The sequence below is a fragment of the Pinus tabuliformis genome, chromosome X (genome assembly GCF_031772625.1).
Source record: "Pinus tabuliformis cultivar Carrire ecotype Pingquan chromosome X, CPIR1, whole genome shotgun sequence".
NCBI lineage: Eukaryota > Viridiplantae > Streptophyta > Pinopsida > Pinales > Pinaceae > Pinus > Pinus tabuliformis.
This window is the reverse complement of record NC_142308.1, coordinates 940,510,752-940,537,200: the sequence shown is the minus strand read 5'-3', so window position 1 is coordinate 940,537,200 and position 26,449 is coordinate 940,510,752. Positions and strand designations below refer to the sequence as shown.

Genomic DNA, 26,449 nt, shown 5'->3' with positions numbered 1-26,449 from the left:
GGATCAAGGAGAGGAGATTCCCACTCATGTAGAGTCTTCCAGAGATGGGAGAAAGTGCACCAGAGAGGCTGACAAGTTATTACATGATGCGAGAGAGAATGTGGGAGAACCCACATCATAGCGTAGGCATAGGAGGTCACTTGAAAGGAACACTAGATACATGGCTCTTATGAGCAGATGTGTTGAGACTAAGCCATCCTCTTTTAAGGAAGTAGTGCAGCAACCAGTTTGGATTGATGCTATGGTTGAGGAGTATGACTCCATTATCAGGAATAGTGTTTGGGATGTGGTCCCAAGACTAGTGGACAAGTCAGTGGTGAGTTCTTGATGGATTTACAAAGTAAAGCAAGTAGCAGATGGTAGTGTGGAGAAACATAAGGTGAGGTCTGTGGCACGAGGATTTTCTCAGGTGGAGGGAATTGATTACAATGAGACATTTGCTCCTTTTGCAAGGTACTCATCAATCAGATCCATCACTATTAGCACAGATGGGTTGGAAGATACATCAGATGAATGTAAAGACAACCTTCCTTAATGGCATGATTGAGGAAGAAGTGTATGAATGTAAAGACAACCTTCCTTAATGGCATGATTGAGGAAGAAGTGTATATTAAGTAGTTTTGAGACCTTTGATTGAGAGTTGCATGTGTGTCGACTCAAGCGAGCGTTGTATGGGATGAAGAAAGAACCTCGTGATTGGTACACCATGACCAATAGCTACTTCACCGCGTTGGGCTTCACCAAAAGTGAAGTAGATGCGAAACTTTACTATATTGTGGTTGAAGGTAAATTGTTGATTATCATTTTATATGTCTATGATTTGATTCTCACGGGTGATGATAAGTTGATCAAGTCTTGCAAAGAGGATCTTGAAAGAGAGTTCAAAATGAAGGACTTGGGGCTCATGCACTACTTTTTGGACAAGGAATTATGGCAAGGTGATGGGGAACTTTTTGTCTCTCACGGCAAGTATGGAAACGAGACACTGAAAAGGTTCCACATGGAGAGAAGTAAACCCATGGAGACTCCTCTAGCATGTAACTAGAGGAAGGAGGATGCTACTTCCAGTGAAGTAGTGGAAGCTACTATTTATAAGCAGCTTGTGGGTTCACACATGTATTTGGTGAACACACAACCGGACATGTGCTCTGCAGTTAACCATCTTAGTCAAGTGATGGTTAGGTCGACCAAGTTGTATTGGAAGGTGGCCAAGCATGTGTTGAGATACCTCAAAGGCACTACTCAGTATGATTTATGGTGTAGACGGACAAATGGAGTGAAGCTTCAAGGCTTCACCGATGCAGATTGGGCAGAGAGTCCATCCGACAGGAAGAGCACATCAAGAGCGATCTTCAGTATTGGGTCAACAGTTGTTTCTTGGCACAACAAGAAACAAAGATTAGTTGCACTCAGTTAAGCAAAGGCAAAGTATATGGTTGCTAGTAAGTAGATTGTTAGGCCATCTAGATGAGGAAGAATCTGGTTGGTTTGTTTGGTCAGCGGATGGATCCAGTTGTGATTTACTATGACAATCAAAGTTGTATCAACTCTCTCAAAATCCAATTTTTTATGATCGGTCCAAACATATTGATATCTGATATCATCATCTTCAAGATTGTGTGCAGAGGAGGATTATGTTGTTGGAGTGCATTCCCACAAAAGAGCAGGATGCAGATATCTTGACAAAGGCATTATCAAAATGTAAATTCAAGTTTCACAGAGACAAGATCAGGGTAGCTGATAATCCCTTTCTTCTTGAGAGGGAGCATTAAAAATAGCAACAAGAAATTCCAATTTAATTTGTCCTTGAATTAAATTGTGAATTAAAATTGTAATTATATTCTCATAGCAATTTGTAATAATTAATTAAGTTAAATTGACTTAATTGACCTAGGAAATTCAAGTTGGAAATCTATCTAGAGTCATGTAGAGTGATCTCTAAATTTTAGGGACCCATGTTGAATTCCTTGGAGTTGTAATTAGATAACTTAGTCTAACTAAGTTATAGTCAATTAAACTAGTTCTAACTGTTGTAGGAACTAGTAGAGGTCTAGTAGTGGAGTAGTGCACCATTGCATCCCCAGTACCACACCAATTAACTGAAGATTCACTCATAAATAACTCATGCATGTCAGTTTAGAGGAAGACCCAGTTGAGACTAGAGTGCAGGGATAGTGTACTATCAGTTGTATAATTTTCCGAGTTGTACAGATGGTGCATGAAATCAATTGAGGACCTATGTTTGGATTGCGCAATTATGGAGGAAGGATTTCCCAATTAAATATGGGTTGATCCTCTCAGGAATTGCACAAGAAAGTAGGGGCTTGGTAGGCAGCAGAATTGGCTAAGTGTTGGCTTGAGCGAGCTTGTGAGGTAGAGAGTTAGATCATACTTGTGCAGGAATTGTTCTAGTGTGAACAAGCATTGTATTTTCTTCTCAAATCTTCTGGTTAATGCAATATAGATAGTCGGGGTTTTGAGCAGTGGCCTTCCCCAGAAAAAATATTGTGTTAGGTGCGATTGAGATTCTAACCATTTTTGCTTATTGTTTTCAGCGATCATTTTTGGTTTCCGCTGAGAAGAGTACAGTAGATTCTTGTATTATGTTTTAGTATATCACGTAAGTTGTTGAATCTATAGAAAATTCTATAGTTACTTGGTGTAGCAATGAGAATAGACAATTTTGTATATATTCTCACAATATGTATATATAATATATTTTCTCTCAATGGGAAAAATCTATTTGAATATCCATACTAACACACACACACACATGTTGACCATAATGAAATGTTTCAATGTTCAAGGAAAACAAGTAATTGAAAGTAAAAAAAATCAAATACTTCCTAATAAAAAGGTGATGTGCAATTTATTGCAATTCTTAGATAATGATGATGGCCTTTGTAACCCTACCTTCACTACCCTCCATCGACTTCAATTATGTCATTTTCTCCCCCTGGAGTGTCATGATTTTGAGTGTGTAGCGCACCTCCCCCTCGAAGGCAATGTTCGGCACTAGGCCTCCAATCAGATTTCAAGGGGTCGCTCCCACAGAGGGCTCCTCTTTACCTGCAACCCAGTTCAAGGATGAAACAAGTGATGCCCCAGCCATGAAACATCCTTTGATAGCACTGATCGGCAGTGCCAAAGTCAATATCTTGAGAAGGGAATTTTACTCGTATAATGGCATTGGATTTGTGGCAACAGTTAACATGAAACTAGACTTTCCTAATGATCTAGTAAAACAAACAAAATATTTTTTAGTGAAGGGTTCCTCCTACAACCACAAGGAGGTTATTGCCTTAGATCTGGAGATTTTCATTGTCTTTGTGAGACCACTCTCAGGGGGGTCCTTTGGCATGCAGGTCAAAGCCGCAGATCTTGTTTCCTCACTTGCAGTCAAGATACAGGATTGTATTGGAATCCCATATGGAAACATTTGGCTTGTACATGGAGGTAGGCAACTTCAAGGTCTAAAATCATTTAGTGAGCATGGCATAACCAAGGATGCCTTTATTCATTTAATGTCAAGGCTAAGAAGTGGAGCCAAAGGCTGGGGTGCATCCTCTTCCTCCCAACCCAAATATTTCAAGGACACCCTCAAGCTAAGGCTCGCACAAATAATTCCCAAAGAGATCTCAGGGACAACCTTCATTGTGGATCAGGTGGAAAATATCCCAACTATTAAAGTGGATCATCTTCAAACTGAGGATGCTTACATGGATTATTTGACATGTGCCATTATCTATTTATTTAATGGGTTATGGCCAACGACATTTGTGCTCTAGGAATGGGTGCAAACCTGGTCCCCAAATATAGATTTATTTTTTTGCTCTAAAGGTTGTTTGTGGTGTATTTTAAAGATCTTAAGGATTATCAAAATGTTTTTGATGAAGGACCTTGGTTTTGGGGTCGTTCTGAGTTTTTTTTTCAAAACTTGGTTTGCTATTTTTAACCCTCTCTCTATGCCACCTACGGTGACACTCCAATTTGGGTAAGGCTCCCAAATTTTCCCCTTCATCTACTTCATTTGGAGATCTTAGCTAATGTGGGAAACTCACTTAGTTATTTCATTAAAGTAGACTCAAAAAGGCTTGAAAAAGGTATTGTGACCTCTGCTCAAATATTTGTTGAAATTTATCTCAACAAAGAGTTGTCAAACAAAATTATCCTCGAGTGGAATGACATTATTTATCCACAACCAATGGACTACGAAAATACAGCATTCCAATGTAGGATCTGTCCACAACCTGGTCACCTCTAGAATGTTTGTCCCTCTTCTCAAGGGTTCTCTCCTCCTCCATATTCTAGGAATAAGTCATGAGGATGGCAAGATCCAAAAGCTCCAAAAGGATCTAAGACTTCTTCAACTCACAAGCTAGAAAATATGCAGCAACAAAAATCTTCTACAACTAAAACGAGTCCATCGACCTCAACTAAACCACATGTAGGGACATCTCATCATGTACAAGCCAAGATCTATCCCTTGTATGGAGAAGCACAAGATACAAGTATGGTTTTGGCATTATCAATGAGTGGCCACAAATGCTTCCATGAATCATATCACTCTGATAGTGATACGGAAGCAGCTAAAGTAGCATAACCTTCGAGCTTGGAATTGGACCAAAGAAATGCAATTATTGTCTCTTCTACATCTTTCCATTGTAACTCCTTGGAATAATTAATTGATATATTCAGGGTATTTTTTTATAAATTATCTAAAATCCAGCAAATACTTGTTGGAATTGTTGAGAAAATGGTTGTTATTGATGTCAAAGGTTATCTTGCTAAAGAAGATGATTTTATATGCTTAAATATCATTTCGATACCTTTCCAATGAGGTGTGGCTCACACTCTAACTCATCTCGATTGAGGAGATATGAATTTTTTAAGTTGGAAAGTAAATATTTTTGGCCTTAGTGAAGTCGGCCCTCCCAAAAGGCAAGTCATTCCTACTTGAGACAAGTCGACACTGTTTGGGGGTCAATTTGGCCTATAAATAGGTTGTCCCCTCTCCAATTCATACATGAATTCAGTCGAGCAAGCAAGGAGCAATTCAAACCTGTTGAGCAATAGTGAAGAAAGGGTTCATATCTCACGAACCAAGGAGTCAAGCAAAATTAAAGGGCAATTTTGAAAGCTTGTTTTCTTGAAGCTTTGTTTTGATCAATATTTGAAGCATATTTCTGAGCAACTGTGGAAGAAACTCGACCTTGATTACAGCGTTGATTCGACCCTGTGGTAGCCTATAATTTGGCCTTGTGAAGGAGTCTTAGAGCATTTTTTGAAGCATGTTTTGAAGGAATCTTGGAGTAGTTTTTGAATCCTATTTTGAAGGAATCTTAGAGAGTTTTGAAGCCAATTTTGAAGGAGTCTTGGAGAAATTTTTGAAGCCTATTTTGAAGCATTTTGGAGCAATCTAGATCCTATCTTGGAGTCTGTTTTGGAGCACCTTTGAAGAAGTTTCTTGGACCAGTATTTCGAGCTTATCTTGAAACAATTTTTGACCAGTTTGAGACTATCTTGGAAGCAATTCATCAGGTTGGTGCCTGGAGAGGATTGGTGTCCTCATCCTTTTTCCAGGTTGGTGCATGGACTTGTTCAAGAGTATTGGTGTCCTCACTTTATTACTAGGTTGGTGCCTTGGTCTCAAGAAAAGAATTAGTGTCCTTATTTGATAGGTTGGAGTTTGCATTTATAAAGGAGGATTGGTGTCCTCATCATTGTAATCTAAACTAAAATTATACAAGTGATTTTTCGTTTTTAATTTTTGTGTTCCGAAATGGTTTGTGCTTCATATTTGTTAAAATTTTAAACTAGAAAAATTAACAAATGGATGAATTTTGATCCATCCACCTCACATTATTTCTAACAATTTGAATCAAAGTTGGCTTCTTCAGAATAGCCTAGAAAATGGAAGGAGGATTGTCCAATCTCAATGTTTAGTAAAAAGGCGCTTAAAGTCCCCCACTTTGGTAGGAACAAATTTTTCTTTTTAGAAGGCCAAAATGAAGTACTGTATGATGTCTCTTGGTGTTGAAGTTTGGAAATCAATTACAGATGGATATAAAATCTCATCTCCTTTGCCAACAAACCAAGATGGAAGGCATATGTAGCAAACTCCAAGGCTTTGAACTTTATTCTGTCAAATTATCAATTCACCGAAGTAATGAGTTGTGAATAAGATGAGGACATGGCCAAACAAGCTTATCGGTATATATGATCGTGATGAGAAGGTAAAGAAGGAAAAGCTTCAAACATCCAAAAGACAATTTGAAAGTCTCAAAATGAATGATGAAGAAAATATTCAATAGGGGAATTAAAATGGGCCTTCTAAGGAAATTATAAAATAATAGTGAAAATAATAAAACCCCTATGGGTTTACTCAAATTGAGTGGGAACAATCATTGGAAAACGTCATCATCTTAAATCCTATTGGTTTTTATAAAATTTATTTTGGTTGTACATTTTTCTTAGGAGGCCCATTTTAGACCTCAAAAGTTCTCTAATGGATGCTTACTTCCTTTGAGTAGATGAAGTAGTTAACTCTCCCAAAGGGTTGGGTGAGGATGTCAAAGAAAACATGATTGTGCAAAAGGTTTTGAGACCTCTTGATGCTAAATTTTTGTGCAATAGAAGAACTATAAGATTTGGACACTTTATCAGTGGATGAGCTTTATGGAATTCTCACAACATATGAGATAAGGTCAAGAAATCCAACTCATAAGGAAGTTGCACTCAAAGCATTAATGTCATCAAGTAAAGGCAAGAATAATGATTGCAACAGTGATGATTCTAACATTGAAATGGCACAACTTATCAAGAGGTTGAAGAAAGGATCCAAGCTTAAAGGTAGGTTACCTCTCATTTGTTCCATATGTGGTAAAATAGGACATTATGTTGTCAAATGTCCTCTTAATGATGAAAATGATGATGAAGAAGAACCTATGAAAAAGATGTTCAAAATGAGAGCCTCAAGAAAACAAAGAAATCTTATTCATGGTTGTCTCAAATGAAGCAAAAAATCTGGAAGAAGAAAGGTATGGATAATTTGGAAGCATAATTTATCAGTGCCTTAGAAGAAAATGATAGACTCAAAAGGAAGAATGGGAAGTTATCTAAAGAAATCATCTCTCAAAACTGAGAAAGAGGAAGCTAAGCGAGCAGAAGAAGTCTTGAACAATAAACTAAAGGAAAAGGAAATGATGTGTGAAAAATTGAAGTTAAAGTAGTATTTCTAAAAAGGGAGTTGGATAAAGTGAACAAAATTTTGAAGAGCTCCCAAACTTTGGACGTCATTCTCCACTGTCAAAGGGCACCACACGATAAATCTGGGTTTGGTTATATAGGTGAATCCTCTAGTTTAGAAAAGGCAAACACTAGTACTCACCATTAAGAAAAAACTAAAAGCTTCATTAAAAACAATGCCAAAAAATCCAGAAGCTTTGTTGATGTCCTGAAAGGGTCTTCTGAGATTCCTTACAACAGTCCAACAGGAAACAGAGATAAACCAAGGAACGAGGCTCAAAAACACAGCGCTCCCTCAAAAGAAATGACTCATCAAGGAAATCTTATACTAACAGGCATCAAACTATAATCCTTAGTCATTGTTTTGTAAAATATTTGGTCATTAGGCAAAACACTACAAGGCTTATAGGACTAATCACCAACCTCCTAAGTATATAGGAGCAATTGAGTATATAGCAGCAACAAATTATTGTACACAAATTATATGGATGAAATAAACCTTGAAAGATATCAAAATGGATATAAATCAGCCTATCAATATCTGCTATGACAATATCAACGCAATCAACCTCTCTAAGAACTCAATATGCACTAAAAAACAAAGCATATTCCAATCAAGTACCACTTTCTCAATGAAAAAGAGATTGAAACATCAAAATGGAATATATCAGCACTAAGGAACAAATTGCGGACATATTCACCAAAACTCCGCCTTGAGAAACATTTGAACATCTTTGTCCAAAGTTGGATGTCAAAGGCAATAGTAGGATGTCAAGGGAAGTAGCAGGAAGTCCAGGGGAAATAGCCTTATAACCCAAGAAAGCAATCATCGAAATGTTGCCATCAACAACAGAGGAGATTATTGAGAAAATGATTGTTATTAATATCCATGTTTCACACTATTATAGACCAACATATGTCATTGTTGTCATCAAATTGGATTTGCACTGGCTAGGCTTCATGTTTCATTTTCCAATGTGATTCTTTGCGACCTCAAAATTATTTGCACTAAACAAAAGCCTTGCTTTGATTTCTACCACAATATGTAGGTAGGTTGAACTTTTCAGCCAAAATCGACCCACACCAATGGTAATTTGGTTGATTAAATGCTGTGTGAAGATACTTTTTTCAATATCAATGACTTTGGTCATACGCTCAATGATTTATATCCAATGTTACCTTTTTGCAAATATTTTCAAATTTTGCTTTTGGCAGTGCATTTAAGAGAAGCTAGGTGTAAAAAAGGCATTCTATATATAATGATAAATATATGGAAGATTTTCCACAAACTAATTGACAATATTATTGAGTTGTTAATTTGTTCCCTACGAGGTTGCCCTTGGAACGAGAGCTTCTAACCTGAAATAACATTATGAAGAAATTTGTGGAGCCTATAATTGATAACACTCTCGCGATGAGAAGCTCAAGAATGCAATTATGAGGCATACCTGAACGAAAAGCAAATACTGCATGCATAGAGATCGTGTAACATAAAATGAAATTATTAAAAGATGGGTTGAAAAATCATAAACAATCATTGAATCAAATAAATTTCATAGAATTCAAATTTAAATTTAATAAAAGAATCCAACAGGATATATTTATATTTTGACAAGTTAATTTGTTCCATCGCTACTCAATTTCATAAATGAGATAGCGATTTCAATTGACTGTACTGAATTTTCAATAAGCATGAGCATGAAACGGGGTTAATGTTGTTTTACCTCGCCAATGTCATCCATAAATTACTATGTATGCATTAAGAATTCATCTTATCCATGTAATTTCTAATGAGTTGCTCATCTTCCAGAGGAAAGAATTTACAGTTCACAGTTATTTTTCTGCCATCTACTCACACATTTGCTCAACAGTCTACAAACAATGGCATAACAATACTGGCCACTTTCAGTTTACAGATTAGATTAATGCTATACAAAACTGGAACTACTGTAGTTTTCATTGTTCCCATTTAAAAAGTCATTGAACGGAAATACTGCACAGAAAGCATTAAATTTTTCGAAGCATTAATCAATAAACGCAAAGAAAAGCATGCTCTAGTAACCCAGAGTTCATAAGCCTGCTTTCAATAAAGACCTTCGGGATGTTCACTTTGCACTTCAATCAAGTTTAGAGAAAGCACTTATCTTAAGAAAACATTTCTTACAAGCAAACAAGTCATTGACTTCGAAGAAATTCCAACTTAGGGCTAAAGTTCCATCACTGATATATAGTTTTTAAAGTTAACCCATTGCATATTTCTGAGTCCAACTCCGTGCAGTGGACTCATATTTGCCCCTATCAGTCTTGTACATATGAGCAATCTCTGGTACAAGAGGATCATCTGGGTTTGGATCCGTCAACAAAGAGCAAATTGAGAGCAAAACCTAAAACAAAGCAAACCCAAATGTTAGATCTCCCATCAAATGAAATTGAGGCAAATCTCAGAAGATACCAGAAACCACAAAAACTGAAGAAAAAGTATACATCAAAAGCATAAAATGTCACAACCTTGGAGATTGTCAAAGCAGGACTCCACTGTTCCTTCAAGATGTCAAGGCAGATACTTCCATTGTTATTTATATTTGGGTGGAAAACTTTAGTCCTAAATGCAACCTGCATAGTATATAAACACATTAAACGTCAAGAGTCAAGACTTGCAAAGAACACTAGCAATCACTTCAGCATGTGAGAATGTTTATCCAGATGACTGAATAACATGTACCAGCACACCAAAACTCCCTCGACATTTTGCATAAAAGCAGACTTAGAAGTAAAATTTGATCTCAAAATATACAAATTCTTCTGCCTCATTTTTTGTACAAGAGCAGACAGAAAAATATGATCTCGCTAATTCTAACTATACTTGTAGTTCCTCGGACAGAAAAATATGATCTCACTAATTCTAACTATAGTTGTAGTTCCTTCTACATTCATAGGATCCCATTTCTGTGCCTGAAATGCTATGTACATTTGCAACTTAGTAAACATGCATTCAACACAAAAGTCTATCAAATTGAAACCATTAATCACCAGATACCCTGCAGGTTGCAAGCTCATGTTTCAGATATCATTCAAAGCAATATCTCATTACAGGAAACAAAACAAAAAAAACATGTAAAATAATGAAGTGTTAGACAAGCGTCCGATTCTAACTTATGATAATTTCTTAAAATTGATTTACGGTTTGAACTTTTGCATGGATTCTCTGAACATACTACGGTATCTCATTTTTCAGATATATGGAAGCAGACATCACCACTATATTAGACTTCCGCGATCAACACTATACCTTCGGGGGCTTGAATGGATAATCAGGAGGAAAATGAATAGTCACAAGAAATACACCCCCTGCATAGGGACTGTCAGAAGGTCCCATGATAGTTGCCTGCCAATGAAACATATCATCTGCCACTGGACCTGAGGCCAAATGAAAAAAAAAAACGTCAATGCCCTAGAAATAGTACTAAATACAAATATAAGTGCAAAGGAAAAAAAAAAGGACCTTAACAAGAACTGTTTAATTCTGTTATTTCTTGGTCTGGACATCTTATGCCAAAAAGCAATTCCATTGCAATCTCAATAAACATTGAACATTTTAATAAATATTGAAAAAGAAAAGCAAATACATTTGATATTGTGCAAGCCATCACGAACTAATATGAGGTATCTGCTAATCAATGGGGTGCATTTTGGCTACTCTGTTAAATCTGAAAAGTATCCCATAGGGGAGATTGTCTTTGTTAACCGAGAAAACAACAAAATTGAAAAAGAAGAGCAAATACATTTGATGTTGTGCAAACCATTTACGAATTAATATCGTAACTGACAAAAATAACTCAGCATTTGTCACCAAAAAGAGGAATTTAACAAAGCCTCTTTCAGAACTGTAAAATAAAACACTTCACATGAAACAAAGCTGCGATGACATATAATAGATAAATGTTTTCTTAATGGCTAGTGATCAATGAAAACAGTTCAATCTCCAGTTGAATAAAAATTGATAATTTGGAGAGCATAAACAGAAGCAGGTAAATCGGTTATAGTTAATTAGATAGAGAAGAAATGTAGAGTGATAAACCAAAGTAAACATCGGTAATCAACATCATAATCTGGAAAAAAAAGACAATGACCATAACAATAAACTAAATTAAAATTAATAAACACAGACAATACTATAAGCAATTTCTTGAGTCTTTACAATTAATATAATCTCGAATATCTATCGTATCATAATAAGTTTCATGATGGATGAATATCATCTAACCCAGGTTACATAGGTTATCTTTACTCGGGTGGACGTTAAAATTTCATCTAATAATTAAAGTTCAAACAGCAAATTTCAGGGCGTCGTGGAAAGAACCTAAATTATAAAAGACCACTATCGTATCATAATAAGTTTCATGATGGATGAAGACCATCTAACCCTCAGGTTACCATTAGTTGGGTGGACGTTAAAATTTCATCTTATAACTAAAGTTCAAACAGCAAAATTCAGGGCTTTGTGGCAAAGAAGCTAAATTACAAAAGAACGCTCTTCAGAATAAGCGAGAAATTAATATACATCTTGAACACAAGACACAAGATCATAGTAATATCATAGAAATAAGTTCGGTTGGAAATGTTGACATGTAGGCACCCTTCTTACAAAGATGAAAGTAGTTAACAAAAGCCACTTCAATTTCAGATCTATCAAGCATCTAGATCAGGTTTTCTCACTCAATATATACACACCAACAGGTTTTCCCAGTCAACACATACACAACATCGTCCTTCGGATCTGGGTATAGAAGCAAGTCAAAACACTTGCTCCGAAAAAGACCCAGATTCAAATCTCAGCAATCAGGAGAGCCGGAAATCGGATGAAAGTCCCCCCTTCTCCCCGACCGGACCACGGGTGCGGAGAAAATTATACAAAGCAGCTATGTTTGCAGGTCAAACTTTCAAGGGACATCACAAGGAAATTAACCCAGGCACCCAATATATTAGGATCGACAACGAACAGGGGTACATATTGACGTAAACAGCAGATCCGGAAGCTCCACTACTACAAAGGGATACAATCGACCTTCCCTGGCAATTTACGGATCTAAGACTCTTCAGCTCTCTAGTTTCCACAGTATATGACGCTTTCTGGTGATTTAGACTGCGGATCCTAACCCTAAACTGTTAAGATTTGGGAGTTGGGGGGAGAAATGGAAGGCATACCTGCACTGCATGAAGTAGGAGGATCCTTCTGGAGATCCTTCAACTCCTTGAGGATCCGCTTGGATGCCATTGCGCCAACAATAACGCGAAAACACTGTTAACAGAGATCCTCTGCAAATAACCATTGGAAAACTAATATGAGCCGAAAGCCATTAGAAAAAAAGGACGGATCCATCGTTCAGTGCACAGAGAAATCAAATCGTGCAGAGCAAATTACCAGGCGAACAGATCGGAGAAGCAAATCAGCCCCAGCCTTCCTTTCTTACACGCAGTGGACCAGAAGACACACTTATTTCTCGATTCTTCCTTAGTTTTTAATAAATTTTCATAACGCAACAAAATGTTTGTTGTATTTTAATACGGCGCCTCCTTGTCCTGTGAAGCCCGCCACAGCCGTCGGTGGTGGGACCGCCCCAACTGGAGCGGGCTGGCCAGTGCTCGGTCATTCCCGCGTACGAACCGGTTACGCTTCGCAATTTTACGTTCGCCCACCGGATTGCCCGGGCAGTAATTTATAGATTAATAATTAGGAATCATTACTGTAATTGACTCGAATTTGTATTTCCAAATTTCAAAAGAACGCTGAACTTGTTTGTATTTTATAATAAATCCAATAAATTGTAAAGTACACCGCCCATTCCGATTAAAAAAAGTGTTACGTGGTATTCACGTGAGTAGAAATAGAGTGAATTAACAAATGCAACCTTTGGTTTAACATTACCATAATAATAAAAGTTGATAGGTAAGAAGCATGGTGTCCCATTTTTATTCTCCTCTCGAGTCAACATCTCTGGTCTCCTGCACTCAATCAATTTGATATTTTTACACGCTTCTATATTTTATTACATTTTCCTACAGGCCTACATGGCCCAGGATCATCATTGTCCAAAGTGAAAAACGAGGAGAGTTGCAAAGCAATCACGGTCTATTTCATGTGTGCAAGGAAACAAGTAGGATCATCATTGACCAAAGTGAAAAAAGGAGATGGGAAGAGATTTGAAGAGGAAATAAGTTAATAAGTTTGAGTATTTAGAGGTTTTCGTAGTGTATTATATTAAATTTTTTTTGAGATTCAATTGTGTTAAATTATTCATCTATCGTCATTTTTATGAGAGGTAATCTTTAAATTTATTTAATATTTATGAGGGTGTTTTTTTCTAAGTTATGGGTCCACAGGGACTCTGCTCTTCTTGATGTGAAATTACTGGTTCAATTTCCCACCCAGATCGAGGTGATATATTGGACATGATGAAGATGTAGTCCTCTCAAGCTTACCAAAAAAATATAATAGTGGTTCCATTTGTGGTTGCATTTAGCTTAATTCGTGCATACATAAGAGGATCAAAATTCACCCCATATCAATGGATTAAAACATATCCCATATTTTTTAAATTTCAAATTTAGATTGTTTACTAGAAATGTTGATAGATCGATATGACACTCTTTCCATTCAAGTTCAAATCTCTAATGAAATTTTGGCACCTTGTAATAAGGCTAAAAGGTTAAGCACCCCTATCAGTATGACCCTCTTCACAAGTGTGGCTTTTGATGTCTCAATACTTGCTAAGTCATAAGTTTTCTTCTGATTGCTAAGTCATAAGTTTTCTTTAGGCATTAGCTTGCAAGTTGTTGGCACTAGCCTACGAGTTACAGTGACAACCAGTGCATTTCAAGTTATACCTTGTCTAAATAATCCTGGCTAATCAGAGATTCCTCTAGATTAAAAAAATAAAATAAAATAAGTGATCAAATTAAAACTTTATCTAGGTAATCCTAGCCCACTGGTGATTCCTCTAGATTAAAAAAAAAAAAAAAAAATCAAATTAAATATTCAAGTGCTTCTCTCCCAGATTTTCCTTTAAAAGTGACTTAATCTAACTAATAGATATTTTTTCTTTTTAGTCCAAGTATGAAGATAGAAACTTTTGGCGTTTATTGAGGCGGAAGAATTGCCCAAACGGTCAAAAGTGGCCAGAATCTGGTGAAAATAATTTCAAAAAATCTTTGAGTGGCAGTGTTTGAATCATGTTTTTGATGGTGGAAATGGATTCACCACTATCAAAAATCATTGGGGCACCCAAAATCTTGAAGTTTGATAGCTATAACCTAAATTTACAAAAATCCCTACCGAATTTTATCAAAATCTTGTGAGAATTTCCATGAATTTTAAAACAAATTTACAAAGTACGGCGAAACTTTTCATGAGATTATAAATTTTCATCATTTAAAATACATTTTTAAATGCATAAATAAATTCAACACATTGAAAAACTCATAAAACATTTGAATCATACAAATTACATAACTCAAACTTATTATTCCAAAAATTATATTTAAACAAACAAACAAAAACTAATTTTATCAATATTTTTTTACAAATAAAAAATATTTTGATTTATTTTAAATAAAATAAAAAACAATATTGTCAATATTTTTTTAAAATAAAAAATATTTTGATTTATTTTCGTTAAGGACAATAATTTAGGTCATCTTTAAAAGGCCCATAACCTTTAGAAATGTTAAGAGATTTAGGAAGAATTCCCTCCATAAAAAGGTTGAGTCAATATGCTTATTAACTTTTGCTTTTAAATAGGTTGAGTCAATATGCTTATTAATTTTTGTTTTTAAATATATCTTTGAAATACTTTAATTTTGAAAGTTTGTCTAAATCATTGGTTGTGGAGATGCTTGTGTTTGTGATCATTTATTTAAAGGGTGGTATTATTATGTTTGTTTAATTACATAAGTTGCATTTTTATTTAAATAGGTTGAGTCAATATGCTTATTAATTTTTGTTTTTAAATATATCTTTAAAATACTTTAATTTTGAAAGTTTGTCTAAATCATTGGTTGTGGAGATGCTTGTGTTTGTGATCATTTATTTAAAGGGTGGTATTATTATGTTTGTTTAATTACATAAGTTGCATTTTATTTATTTAGTAGTTATTATTCACTAAATCATAGTGTTATTATATTTAATGATTATTATTCATCAAATTATTATTTTATTTAGTGATTATTATTTATTAAATTATAGTGATATTTGTAATTATTTAGTTGTTTTTTTGTGTGGTTTACGGATCTCGAAAATCAGTGACCATTACATATATGGAATATTTGTACCAGACAGATCTACTTGAATGGATCACTTCTTGTCGCCTCAATCACAGAGTCTGACCCGAGAGTGTCGAGAGAATTGAACCCATGACCTTTGAATAGCAAAAACCGCTACATCCATGGAATATTTGTACCAGACACATCTACTTGAATGAATCACTTCTTGTCGCCTCAATCACAGAGTCTGACCCCCAATTGAATTAACCCTCAAGGCTAGAATATTTAATTATTATTAGTGTATTCTTTACCTTAATTATAATATAATAATATTGCATATTTGAGTAATATCATGCTTTATATATTGTTGTTTTTTCCTCTCATTATATGGATCAAATCTTCTTTCTGCAATGTTTCTTATAGTAGCTTTAATTATTATTTGACTAGGATGTTGCAAGGGGCATTTAAATCACCTAAAATTTGAATTTCATCTGATCCACATCTACTCCTTAGTTTTGAGCTTAAGTCTTTGTGTTAATAAAACCTTAATCACCTTACTACTTATCTCTAAACCACATATCCATACATTATATAGATTAAACAATCTGCCTAATTTGTATGATAGCTTGTTGAAAAAATGGAAATAATTTGGTGGACAAATAATTGCATGAATGAAAGGGAAATTAGAATGGGTAGCATCAAATACACAACAAAATATTTCTATTGAAATGTCTTCCTAATTATTGAGATTTATACAATATATTTCCATTGTGGAGGCCTAGTGAAGGTGTAGAAATGTCCTTCGATTATTGAGACGTGTACAAAATTACTGTATATTAATTTTAAATTCTGCAATGGTTCATATAATTAATGGAATTCGTAAAAAACCCATGGGGATTTGGATTGATGGTGAATGGGTGTATTGTTAAGGAACTCCTTGCAATAGGTCATCAGTTCAAATTCCCCATGGGTGGTCCCACCTGCCTAGCATACAAAAGAAAATTGGAATTCGTAAGAAAATACAATGAATGGTTATTTAGAGTAATAGTGACAATATGCAGTGGTACATGCACTCCATGGATGTCAGCCTTTGTACAATTGAGGCTTATTTGGGGATTCCTCTTGACCCTGGGTGTTGTGCAGGTTGCAAACATGATCCCATTCCAGTGGAGGCGTCAGAATCTGATGATTCCTAGAAATGATGCTCATGTTACCCTCTCTTTTAAATTGTCATTCTATCTTTTTTTTTGTTTTCAGTGTGATGATGGTCTTAAAGGCCTCATATATAACACCGATCCTTATGCTTTTTGGATAGTTAGCAGTGAAGATTTTACTTGGTTATTGTTACAACTGAAGTTGGGTTTGACTAGTTTCCCTTGTGGTAGACCAAAATAGGCTTCAGACATTTTGGATATACATCACTAACTTCTAGGAATAGAAAAAAATTATCTTTAAAGAAAAATAGTGGCAATGTTGACCTAATAAAAGATGGTTAATTTAAACATTTATAATGAATAGGAAAATAAGTTTTTTTAACTCCAATTTGTATATGAATAATGGAATTTGTAAAAAATATAAGAATTGATTATTTAAAATAATAATGACATTGATGGCCCAATAAAAGATGATTAATTTTTAATATTTATAACAATAAATTAGGAAAATAAGTTCTGTTATATAAAGTTTTATCTTAGTTTTCTAAAGGAATGTATGTTAAAACAATTTGATTGTGCTAACTGTGTTGTAGAAAAATTGAATCAAACATGTCATTAATTGAAACAAATTTATTCCATATGGAATTACAAGTTAGCATATGACTTTATTTGTGCTATATAGTGGAATAGAAATTTAATGTAACACCCTCCTCCCACATTTACCCGAGTTCATCGGTCTACCGTGGTAAACATGTGATGAAGAGTTACTATGATATGAACCGACATCCTATATACAATTTAGAAAGTGTGGTTGACAACTAGAAACTTACTGGCCTTCCTGAGGAGCTACAGGACCCCCAAGAGCTAAACCACCCCTACAAGTGCCCAAACCCTAAGTTAACTTTCTTTTTCAGTGATCTAGACTCCCATCTGCAGGAATAACACTACATAAATTCGATTGTAGGCCTCCAGTTGCATGCAAAAGCCTGCAAGGGAGCGACTACAGTCTACTTTTCCTAGTTCTATGTCTGCGACCGCAGAATCTAAGCCACCTTTTCAAGGCTAGTCTCCAGACCACTGCCCGAAAATTTATGAGATTTTCCAGAATAATAAATGACACATAGATAAAGTCTTTAACACAAAACTTAGTCAAGAACTTGATCTAACCAAGCTTAACCATGATAGTCATTTCGTCAAACATTTTGTAAACATGCAATCTATAGGTTATAAATGCATATATGAATATAGGTATCTCGTACTTATCTGAAAATCACCAAGAAGGTCTGATGCCTTCTCATATTTGCTGCAATAACATCTATTAGGTCATGCATTCAATAGCCATTCATTTACCAATCAAATGTTAAGAGCCATAACTAGAATCAGTCATGAAACCATACTTATAACCAGCATATAACTAGAATAATAACAATAATAGAACAACCATCAAAGCCACATCATAACAAGTAAATTTACTCATAGAATACAAGAGGAAATCACTCTTATTAACATATGCAAAAGCCAACCAAATCAAGGACTTCCGCGTACCACCGACCATAGATTGGGCTAAACCAAATCTCTCTTTCAGCCAACCACCCTTGCACCATATTCCAAGCATGAATGTGGGATATCATGGAATAAGCCAACCAAAAACAAACCAAGGCTACCAAAGCTCGGTCGGCGCCACCCGGGCGGCCCGCGCCCCAGAATCGCCCTGCCGCCCGAGTGGCGCCTGCCCTCAACCTCAACCAATGATTCCACCTCACGGTCAAACATCACTAACACCAACCAGATTAGTCTCTAACTAGTTGTCTAGGGCTCCACAACATTTGTTCCAACCCAGCTCCAGGACTACTAACTCAACCCATAGTTGTCACAGAGCTCTAGAGCATTTTTTCAACCAAGGCTCAAGGACTAGTAACTCAACCCACCAAGGGATCGAGAGTGTTTCTCCAACCAAGGCTTCCAAGACTAGTAACTCAACCCAAATTGTTAAAGGCCTCATATATAAGACTGATCCTTATGCTTTTTAGATAGTTAGCAGTAAAGATTTTACTTGGTTATTGTTACAACTGAATTTGGGTTTGACTAGTTTCCTAGTGGTAGACCAAAATAGGCTTCAGACATTTTGGATATACATCACTAAATTCCAGGAACAGAAAAAAATTGTCTTTAAAGAAAAATAGTGGCAATGCTGACCTAATAAAAGATGGTTAATTTAAACATTTATATAATGAATAGGAAAATAGGTTTTTTCAGCTCCAATTTGTATATGATTAATGGAATTTGTAAAAAATATAAGAATTGATTATTTAAAATAATAATGACATTAATGGCCCAACAAAAGATGATTAATTTTTAATATTTATAACAATAAATTAGGAAAATAAGTTCTCTTATATAAAGTTTTATCTTAGTTTTCTAAAGGAATGTATGTTAAAACAATTTGATTGTGCTAATTGTGTCGTAGCAAAATTGAATCAAACATGTCATTAATTGAAACAAATTTATTCCATATGGAATTACAAGTTAGCATATGACTTTATTTGTGTTATATAGTGGAATAGAAATTTAATGTAACACCCTCCTCCCACATTTACCCAAATTCACCTGTCTACCGGGTAAACATGTGATGAAGAGTTACTATGATATGACCCGACATCCTATATACAATTAAGAAAGTGTGGTTGACAACTAGAAATTTACTAGCCTTCCTAAGGAGCTACAGGACCCCCAAGAGCTAAACCATCCCTTCAGGTGCCTAAACCTAAGTTAACTTCCTTTTTTCAGTGATCTGGACTCCCATCCACGAATAACACTACATAAATTCGACTGTAGGCCTCCACTTGCATGCATAAGCCTGCAAGGGAGCGACTACAGTCTACTTTTCCCAGTTCTATGTCTGTGGCCGAAGAATCTAAGCCGCCTTTTTAGGGCTAGTCTCTAAACCACTGCCTGGAACTTGATGAGACTTTCCAGAATAATAAATGACACAAAGATAAAGTCTTTAACAAAAAACTTAGTCAAGAACTTAACTTAATGAAGCTTAACCATGATATTCATTTCGTCAAACATTTTGTGAACATGCAATCTACAGGCTATAAATGCATATATGAATATAGGGATCTCGTACTTATCTGAAAATCACCAAGAAGGTCTAATGCCTTATCATAGTTGCTGCAATAACATCTATTAGGTCATGCATTCAATAGCCATTCATTTACCAATCAAATGTTAAGAGGCATAACTAGAATCAGTCAAGAAACCATACTTATAACCAGCATATAACTAGAATAATAACAATAATATAACAACCATCAAAGCCACATCATAACAAGTAAATTTTTTCATAGAATACAAGAGGAAATCACCCTTATTAACATATGAAAAAGCCAACCAAATCAAGGACTTTTGCGTACCACCCGACCATAGATTGGGCTGAACCAAATCTCTCTTTCAGCCAATCACCCCCGCACCATATTCCAAGCATAAATGTGGTATCTCATGGAATAAGCCAACCAAAAACAAGCCAAGGCTTCCAAAGGCCAATACACCTCAACCCTCAACCAATAATTCCACCTCAGGGTTAGACATCACTAACACCAACCAGATCAGTCTCTACCCAAGTTGTCTAGGGCTCCACAACGTTTGTTCCAACCCAGCTCCAGGATTACTAACTCAACCCACAGTCGTCGTAGAGCTCCAAAGCATTTGTTCAACCAAGGCTCAAGGACTAGTAACTCAACCCACCAAGGGATCGAGAGTGTTTCTCCAACCAAGGCTTCCAAGACTAGTAACTCAACCCAAATTATTACAGGGCTTCGAGAGTGTTTGTCCAACCAAGATTCCAGGAACTAGTAACTCAACCCACAACCATAGGGAACATGAGCACCAATCGTAACCATTAAGTGGGAAGCCCATAACACCATGGTTATCCAGGAAATGGAAAGGATAGGAAAAACCATTGTCAATCTAGGCAATTCTCCATGCCAATGATAGATCGTAACCAAATAACCACATCCATATACCATGCATGCCAAAACTAGCAAAGAAGTCATACATGCAACTCGATACCTGCAAAGCAATCCTGTTGTAGTTGTTGATCTTGTTATCACTTGCGCTTTCATGCTTTTCCTTTGCCTTATTTCTCCAAATCCAATGAAAATTAGAGTGCTCCAAGAAATCTCTAAGTGTGCAAGAGTATTAGAGAGAATGAGAGAGTAAAAGAGAGCTCCACCCAAAAACTGTCAAAAGTCTCACACATTGTCCAAAAAGCCCGTGAATTGATCCTCATAAGCCTTTTTATCATTGAGGCCTCTATTTTCTTCATTTTCCTTCATTTTTCCTTCAATTTTCCTCTCATGCAAACCTATGACCTTTCATCTCCTTTTTCTCCTATTTTGCATTATTTTCATAAATAAAATGTCAATGAATGTCTCTTTGCCTTTTCAATGCCTTTGCCAATCTCCTTACCCATAATAAACCGAAGTGACACCCACTAATATGTTTTTCCCACCATTTAGCTTGAAATACATCTCCTGTGACCTTGGTCTTATATTTTTTACTTGGAAAATCAACCAGGGTTGTTACAAAACCCTCCCCTTTGGGGGAACACTGTCCTTGGTGTTCAATGACACCTATGACCAGCAAACCGTTGAAAAAAAACATAATGCCCATGGAGCTTTATAAACCAGCTTGTTGCAGTATTTACAACATATCAACTGCTAAAAAAATGACAACCATACCGTTTATTGGAGCTTTATAACACAACTCATTATGATATTTACAATAACAACCATATATACTTATGCGCATTTGCTTCAACTAGAAAATAAACTATCTATGGAGCTTTATAAACATAGCTCGATACAATATTTACATTAATATACACATATGCCTGCATCAACAACAAGGGAATCTTGAGTCTCACACCCCCACCCCCAAAGTAGTACCAGGATTCACCTCCTTCCCAGGAAATCCAGAATCCATTGCCAAACTCAAAATATGCACCCAATGTCGAGCGCTACGATCCTTGTGCTACTTATCCTCTCAGTGAACAATTACCGACTCATTGTTCCAGGGCACACTCCCAATGTACTTCTGATTCCATCTGGCAATGTTAATGACCAAAACAAATTCATTCCCCAAACTTCCCTTCTCTCCTACATAGTCCCTCGGGAAATTTGGTCACCCCCTTTCATGCAGTCACACACCTTCCAAGTTCCCTGGGCATCCCCTTCTTTGCTACACAATCCCTCGGGCGACCCCTCCCTTAGCAAAGTTTCCTCACATCGGAAGGTCCAAAAACCAAGGCATATCCCTGCCTCATCATATCGGCCATAGCATGCTGGAAATAAATGGACACTATTGGGTACCAATGTCCCACAATGGCCGTGCTCTTGAAGTGCTTTACCAACATACCACTTCATGTTCTTATTCCTTTTGTCGTTGATGTTAATTCTTGCAGTTAGTTTCAACCACCCAACTGGAGCATTTTCATGATTTCCTGTACCAAGCACATAATTTCCATTAGATTCAAAATAAATTCACATCATACCTCATCGGTGGCCCTTAATAAGGTACACTTGCAACTCTGTTCACTTCCTATCACAAGTCAAACTAGCTTTTTGATCAAATCATCATGTATAAATATATCACATCTGGTTAGCTCAGAACACTACCGTCATAATCAAAATTATACATCACATGTAACCATCATAAATTAGAATCATAGATCACATGCATAATAAAGCTGAAATAAAATATTGACACTTATCCTTTAATCGGTCCTTTGCTTCAACCTGAGTTCTTTTTCCTTTTCATACACTCACTGAATCGGTTGCCACACCTGGTAATCTCTTCTCTTCAAGCACGTATACATACACATGTTGTACATCACACGCATACACCCACACACAATATAGAAAACCACACAATACATGCACCTACACCCGACATACAACACAACACATGCACCTACACCCAGTGTACAACACAATACATGCACCTACACTCAGTGTACAACACAACATATACACCTACACCTAGTGTACAACACAACACATATGTTATGTAAACAACTCACAAAAAGGTAGAAAAGAAATATCAACGCCTTAGAAATCAGCCTCTTCGAGGGGGCAACCTCCTTTACATTACAAAAATGAACAATTCTTGAATGATACAAATGACAAAACCTCCTTTCTATATATAGGAGTCTAAGGGGTCACAATATAACCAAAGCCGACCTAACAGTAATAATACAAGGACACAAAAATAACAATAGTGGGCTTCTATGGGGCACAATAATAACAATATGGGGACAATAGGGGCACAACAATATCAATAAGGGATAGAATGACAATAGTAATGGGGGAATCACTAGTATTATAAGGACCTAACATGCCCCTCTCCTTCAAACAAGTGTTGCCCTCAACGCTTGAGTAGTTCTAGATGCTTTTGTATAAAATTTTCATCCTCCCATGTGGAATATTCAACGGGGAAGTTCTTCCACTTGATGAGATACTCTCAAATTGATCAATTTCATAGTTGTTGAGTTCTTGTTTCTTTGACTGCTTTAGGTTCCAATATGATTTTTCCTTCCTCATCAAGTTCTGGCAATATTGTTTGAACTGTGAGCTTGTCAGCTGTAACCTTCTTTAAGCATGACACGTGGAAAACTGGGTGCACTCGGGAAGCTGCAGGAAGCTCCAATTTGTATGTTGTAGTACCTATATTTTGCAACACCTTGTACGGACCATAATACTTTGGTGATAATTTATTATCCTTCTTAGCTTCCTTGAGGGACATTTGTATATATGGTTGTAGCCATAGGAATACCCAATCACCTACATCAAAACTTCTTTCGCTGCGATGTTGATCTGCCTGTTGTTTCATTCTATTCTGCGCCAAGGTGAGGTTATCCTTTAAGAGTTGGAGAACTTGTTGTTGATGCTCGATGTGATCTTACACTACTTGAACCTTAGAATTTTCTCTTAAATATGATGTGATGGATGGTGGATGATATCCATAAAGTGCCATAAATGGGGTCATTTTTGTTGCAGTATGGAAGGAAGTGTTATACCACCATTCAGTCAGAGGCAACCATTTGACCCATTGTGTTTGTTTATCAGATACAAAGCAACGAAGATATCCTTCCAAACATTTGTTTACTATCTCTGTTTGCCCATCAGATTAAGGATGATAAGATGAGCTATGAGCTAACTGAGTTCCAAGACAAGAAAATAATTTTGTCCAAAAATTTCCAGTGAAAATGGATCTCTGTCGCTTATAATAATCTTTGGGTTTCCATGTAGCTTTTGAATTGTTTCCATAAATGCAGTAGAAACTGTACTCACTTTAAATGGATAAGATAATGCACAAAAGTGTGCATACTTGGTAAGTTTGTCAACTACCACCATGATAACACTCTTTCCTTCGGACTTGAGTAAACCTGTGATAAAATCCATTGAAACCTCCCCCCAACGTTGGCTTGGAATGGATAAAGGTTGTAATAGACCTGGGGTCTTAATTGTTTCAACTTTATTTTGTTGGCAAACCAAACATTCTGCCACAAACTTTTGAATATCCAATTTAAGGCCATCCCAAAAAAATTCCTTCTTAACCCTGTGGTAAGTTTTTAGAAATCATGAATGCCCTCCTAAGGGAGAGGTGTGCAATTCCCTAAGAATCTTTTGTTTAAGTTGGGAATTCTTACATAGGTATAACTGATCTTTGTACCATGATGAATCATTTTTCCAGCTAAATCTATCAGATGTACTGGGATCTTGTTGTATCTTTTGAATGAGTGCCCACACTTCTTCGTCATTCTTCCATTCATCCCTTGCTTCATTTATCTAATCTGGTTGGATAATAGAAATGGCGCAAAGAAATGCTTCCACATCCTCATCCTTTCTTGAGAGTGCATCTTCCACAACATTTTTCTTCCGCTTTTGTAGATGATTTCAAAGTCATAACCCAACATCTTTGTGACCCATTTTCGCTGCTCTTCTGAAGATAATCTTTGTTCTAAAAAGTATTTAAGACTATCATGATCTATTTTTACCTTGAAGTGTCTTCCCATTAGGTAGGGTCGTCATTTCTTAAGTGCATGTAGTATTGCCAACATTTCCTTCTCATAAATAGCTTTGTGTAAATACTTTCCTTTGATTGGATGACTTTTGAAAGAAATGGGTCTTTCTTCTTGCATTAAAACAACACCAATTCCATTTCCTGAGGCATCACATTCCACAATAAAGGTTTTTGTGAAGTCTAGTGTAGCTAAGACCGGTGCTTGGCACATTGCCTCTTTAAGATGTTCAAAGGCCTCCATTGCTTCTGGAGTCCATGAAAATGCATCTTTCTTCAATAATGTTGTTAGAGGTGCTGCTATTCTCCCATAATACTTAACAAACTTGCGATAATACCTTGTCAACCCGAGAAATCCTTGTAGATGCTTTATGGATGTGGGGATTTTCCATTCCTTAATGGTTTTAACTTTGCTAGGGTCTACCTTAACACCTTCATGAGATACAATATGACCCAAATATTCCACCTCTTGTACTCCAAAGAAACATTTGGAGCTTTTTGCATATAATTGTTTCTCCTCCAATAGTTGGAGCACCCTCTCAACATGTTGAACATGATCCTTCCAACACTTGTTGTAGATTAGTATATCATCAAAAAATAGTTGTAGATTAGTATATCATCAAAAAATACTAACACAAATTTTCTAAGGAAGGGTTTGAAAATGGAATTCATCAAACCTTGAAATGTAGAAGGTGCATTGGTAAGGCCAAAAGGCATGACCAAAAATTCATAATGACTTTCATGAGTTCTAAATGTTGTTTTTGGAATGTCTTCAGTCTTCATTCTGATTTGATGATATCCTGAACAAAGCTCCAACTTGGTGAAGTAAATTGATCCATGCAATTCATCCAATAATTCATCAATGACAGGAATGGGAAATTTATCTTTAATAGTGAGCTTGTTGAACTCCCTATAATCTGGACACATGCGCCATGATTCATCCTTCTTGTGGACCAACACTACTGGAGCAAAGAAAGAACTTTGACTAGGTTGAATTATACCAGCCTCTAGCATTTCTGCAACCATACGTTCAATTTCACTCTTTTGGGCACATGGATATTTGTAAGGCCTGATGTTTGGAGGAACGCTTCCTGGAATCAAATGAATAGCATGATCATGATCACGAATAGGTGGGAGGCCTTTGGGAGTCTCAAAGACCCTGGAATGATTGCCCAAGGCTTTTTGGAGATCTGGAGAAATAGATGATTTCGATGTGGGATTCTCTAGTGAACATAATTGTGCAATTATGCCTCGTTGTTCTTTCTTTAGAAGCTTTGTAATTTCGTTAGCGTTGATTATCCTTCTTGGTTTCCCTATGATACCCCTTAATTCAACTTCCTTTCCTTCTAAAGAAAATTTCATGAAAAGTTCTTAAAAATTAAAAGCTATTGTACCCAAGGATTGTAGCCATTAGACTCCTAGTACAACATCAACACCACACATTGGAATGGAAAGCGTTGGGCTATTCAATACATATTCTCCCATGGATAGCTTGATATTATGGCACTTTCCTGAGCAAGTTATGATTCCTCCACTTGCAACCATCACTTGACACTCTGGTGCTGGATATAGGAAGCAATTCAATTCCTTGGCTATCTTACAATTAATAAATTTATGGGTACTGTCTGAATCAATCAATACTATTACCTTTTTCTTCTTGATATTCCCTTCTATCTTGATAGTTTGAGGAGTGGTAATTCTAGCCA

The 26,449-nt window shown here is 36.2% G+C and overlaps 1 protein-coding gene across 1 annotated transcript; it reads right to left on the bottom strand.

Annotated features, from left to right (window-relative positions):
• Window positions 1-9,374: 9,374 nt before the first annotated feature.
• LOC149142799 (ubiquitin-conjugating enzyme E2 28) lies at window positions 9,375-12,828 on the bottom strand. The gene is made up of 5 exons (XM_089449819.1): window positions 12,671-12,828; window positions 12,454-12,564; window positions 10,538-10,665; window positions 9,757-9,861; window positions 9,375-9,632 (listed from the first exon to the last, which is right to left on the bottom strand). Exons 2-5 carry the CDS (start codon window positions 12,521-12,523, stop codon window positions 9,489-9,491), a joined length of 447 nt encoding a protein of 148 aa, XP_089305945.1. The 5' UTR covers window positions 12,524-12,564; window positions 12,671-12,828; the 3' UTR covers window positions 9,375-9,488.
• Between the last annotated feature and the right edge of the window lie 13,621 nt (window positions 12,829-26,449).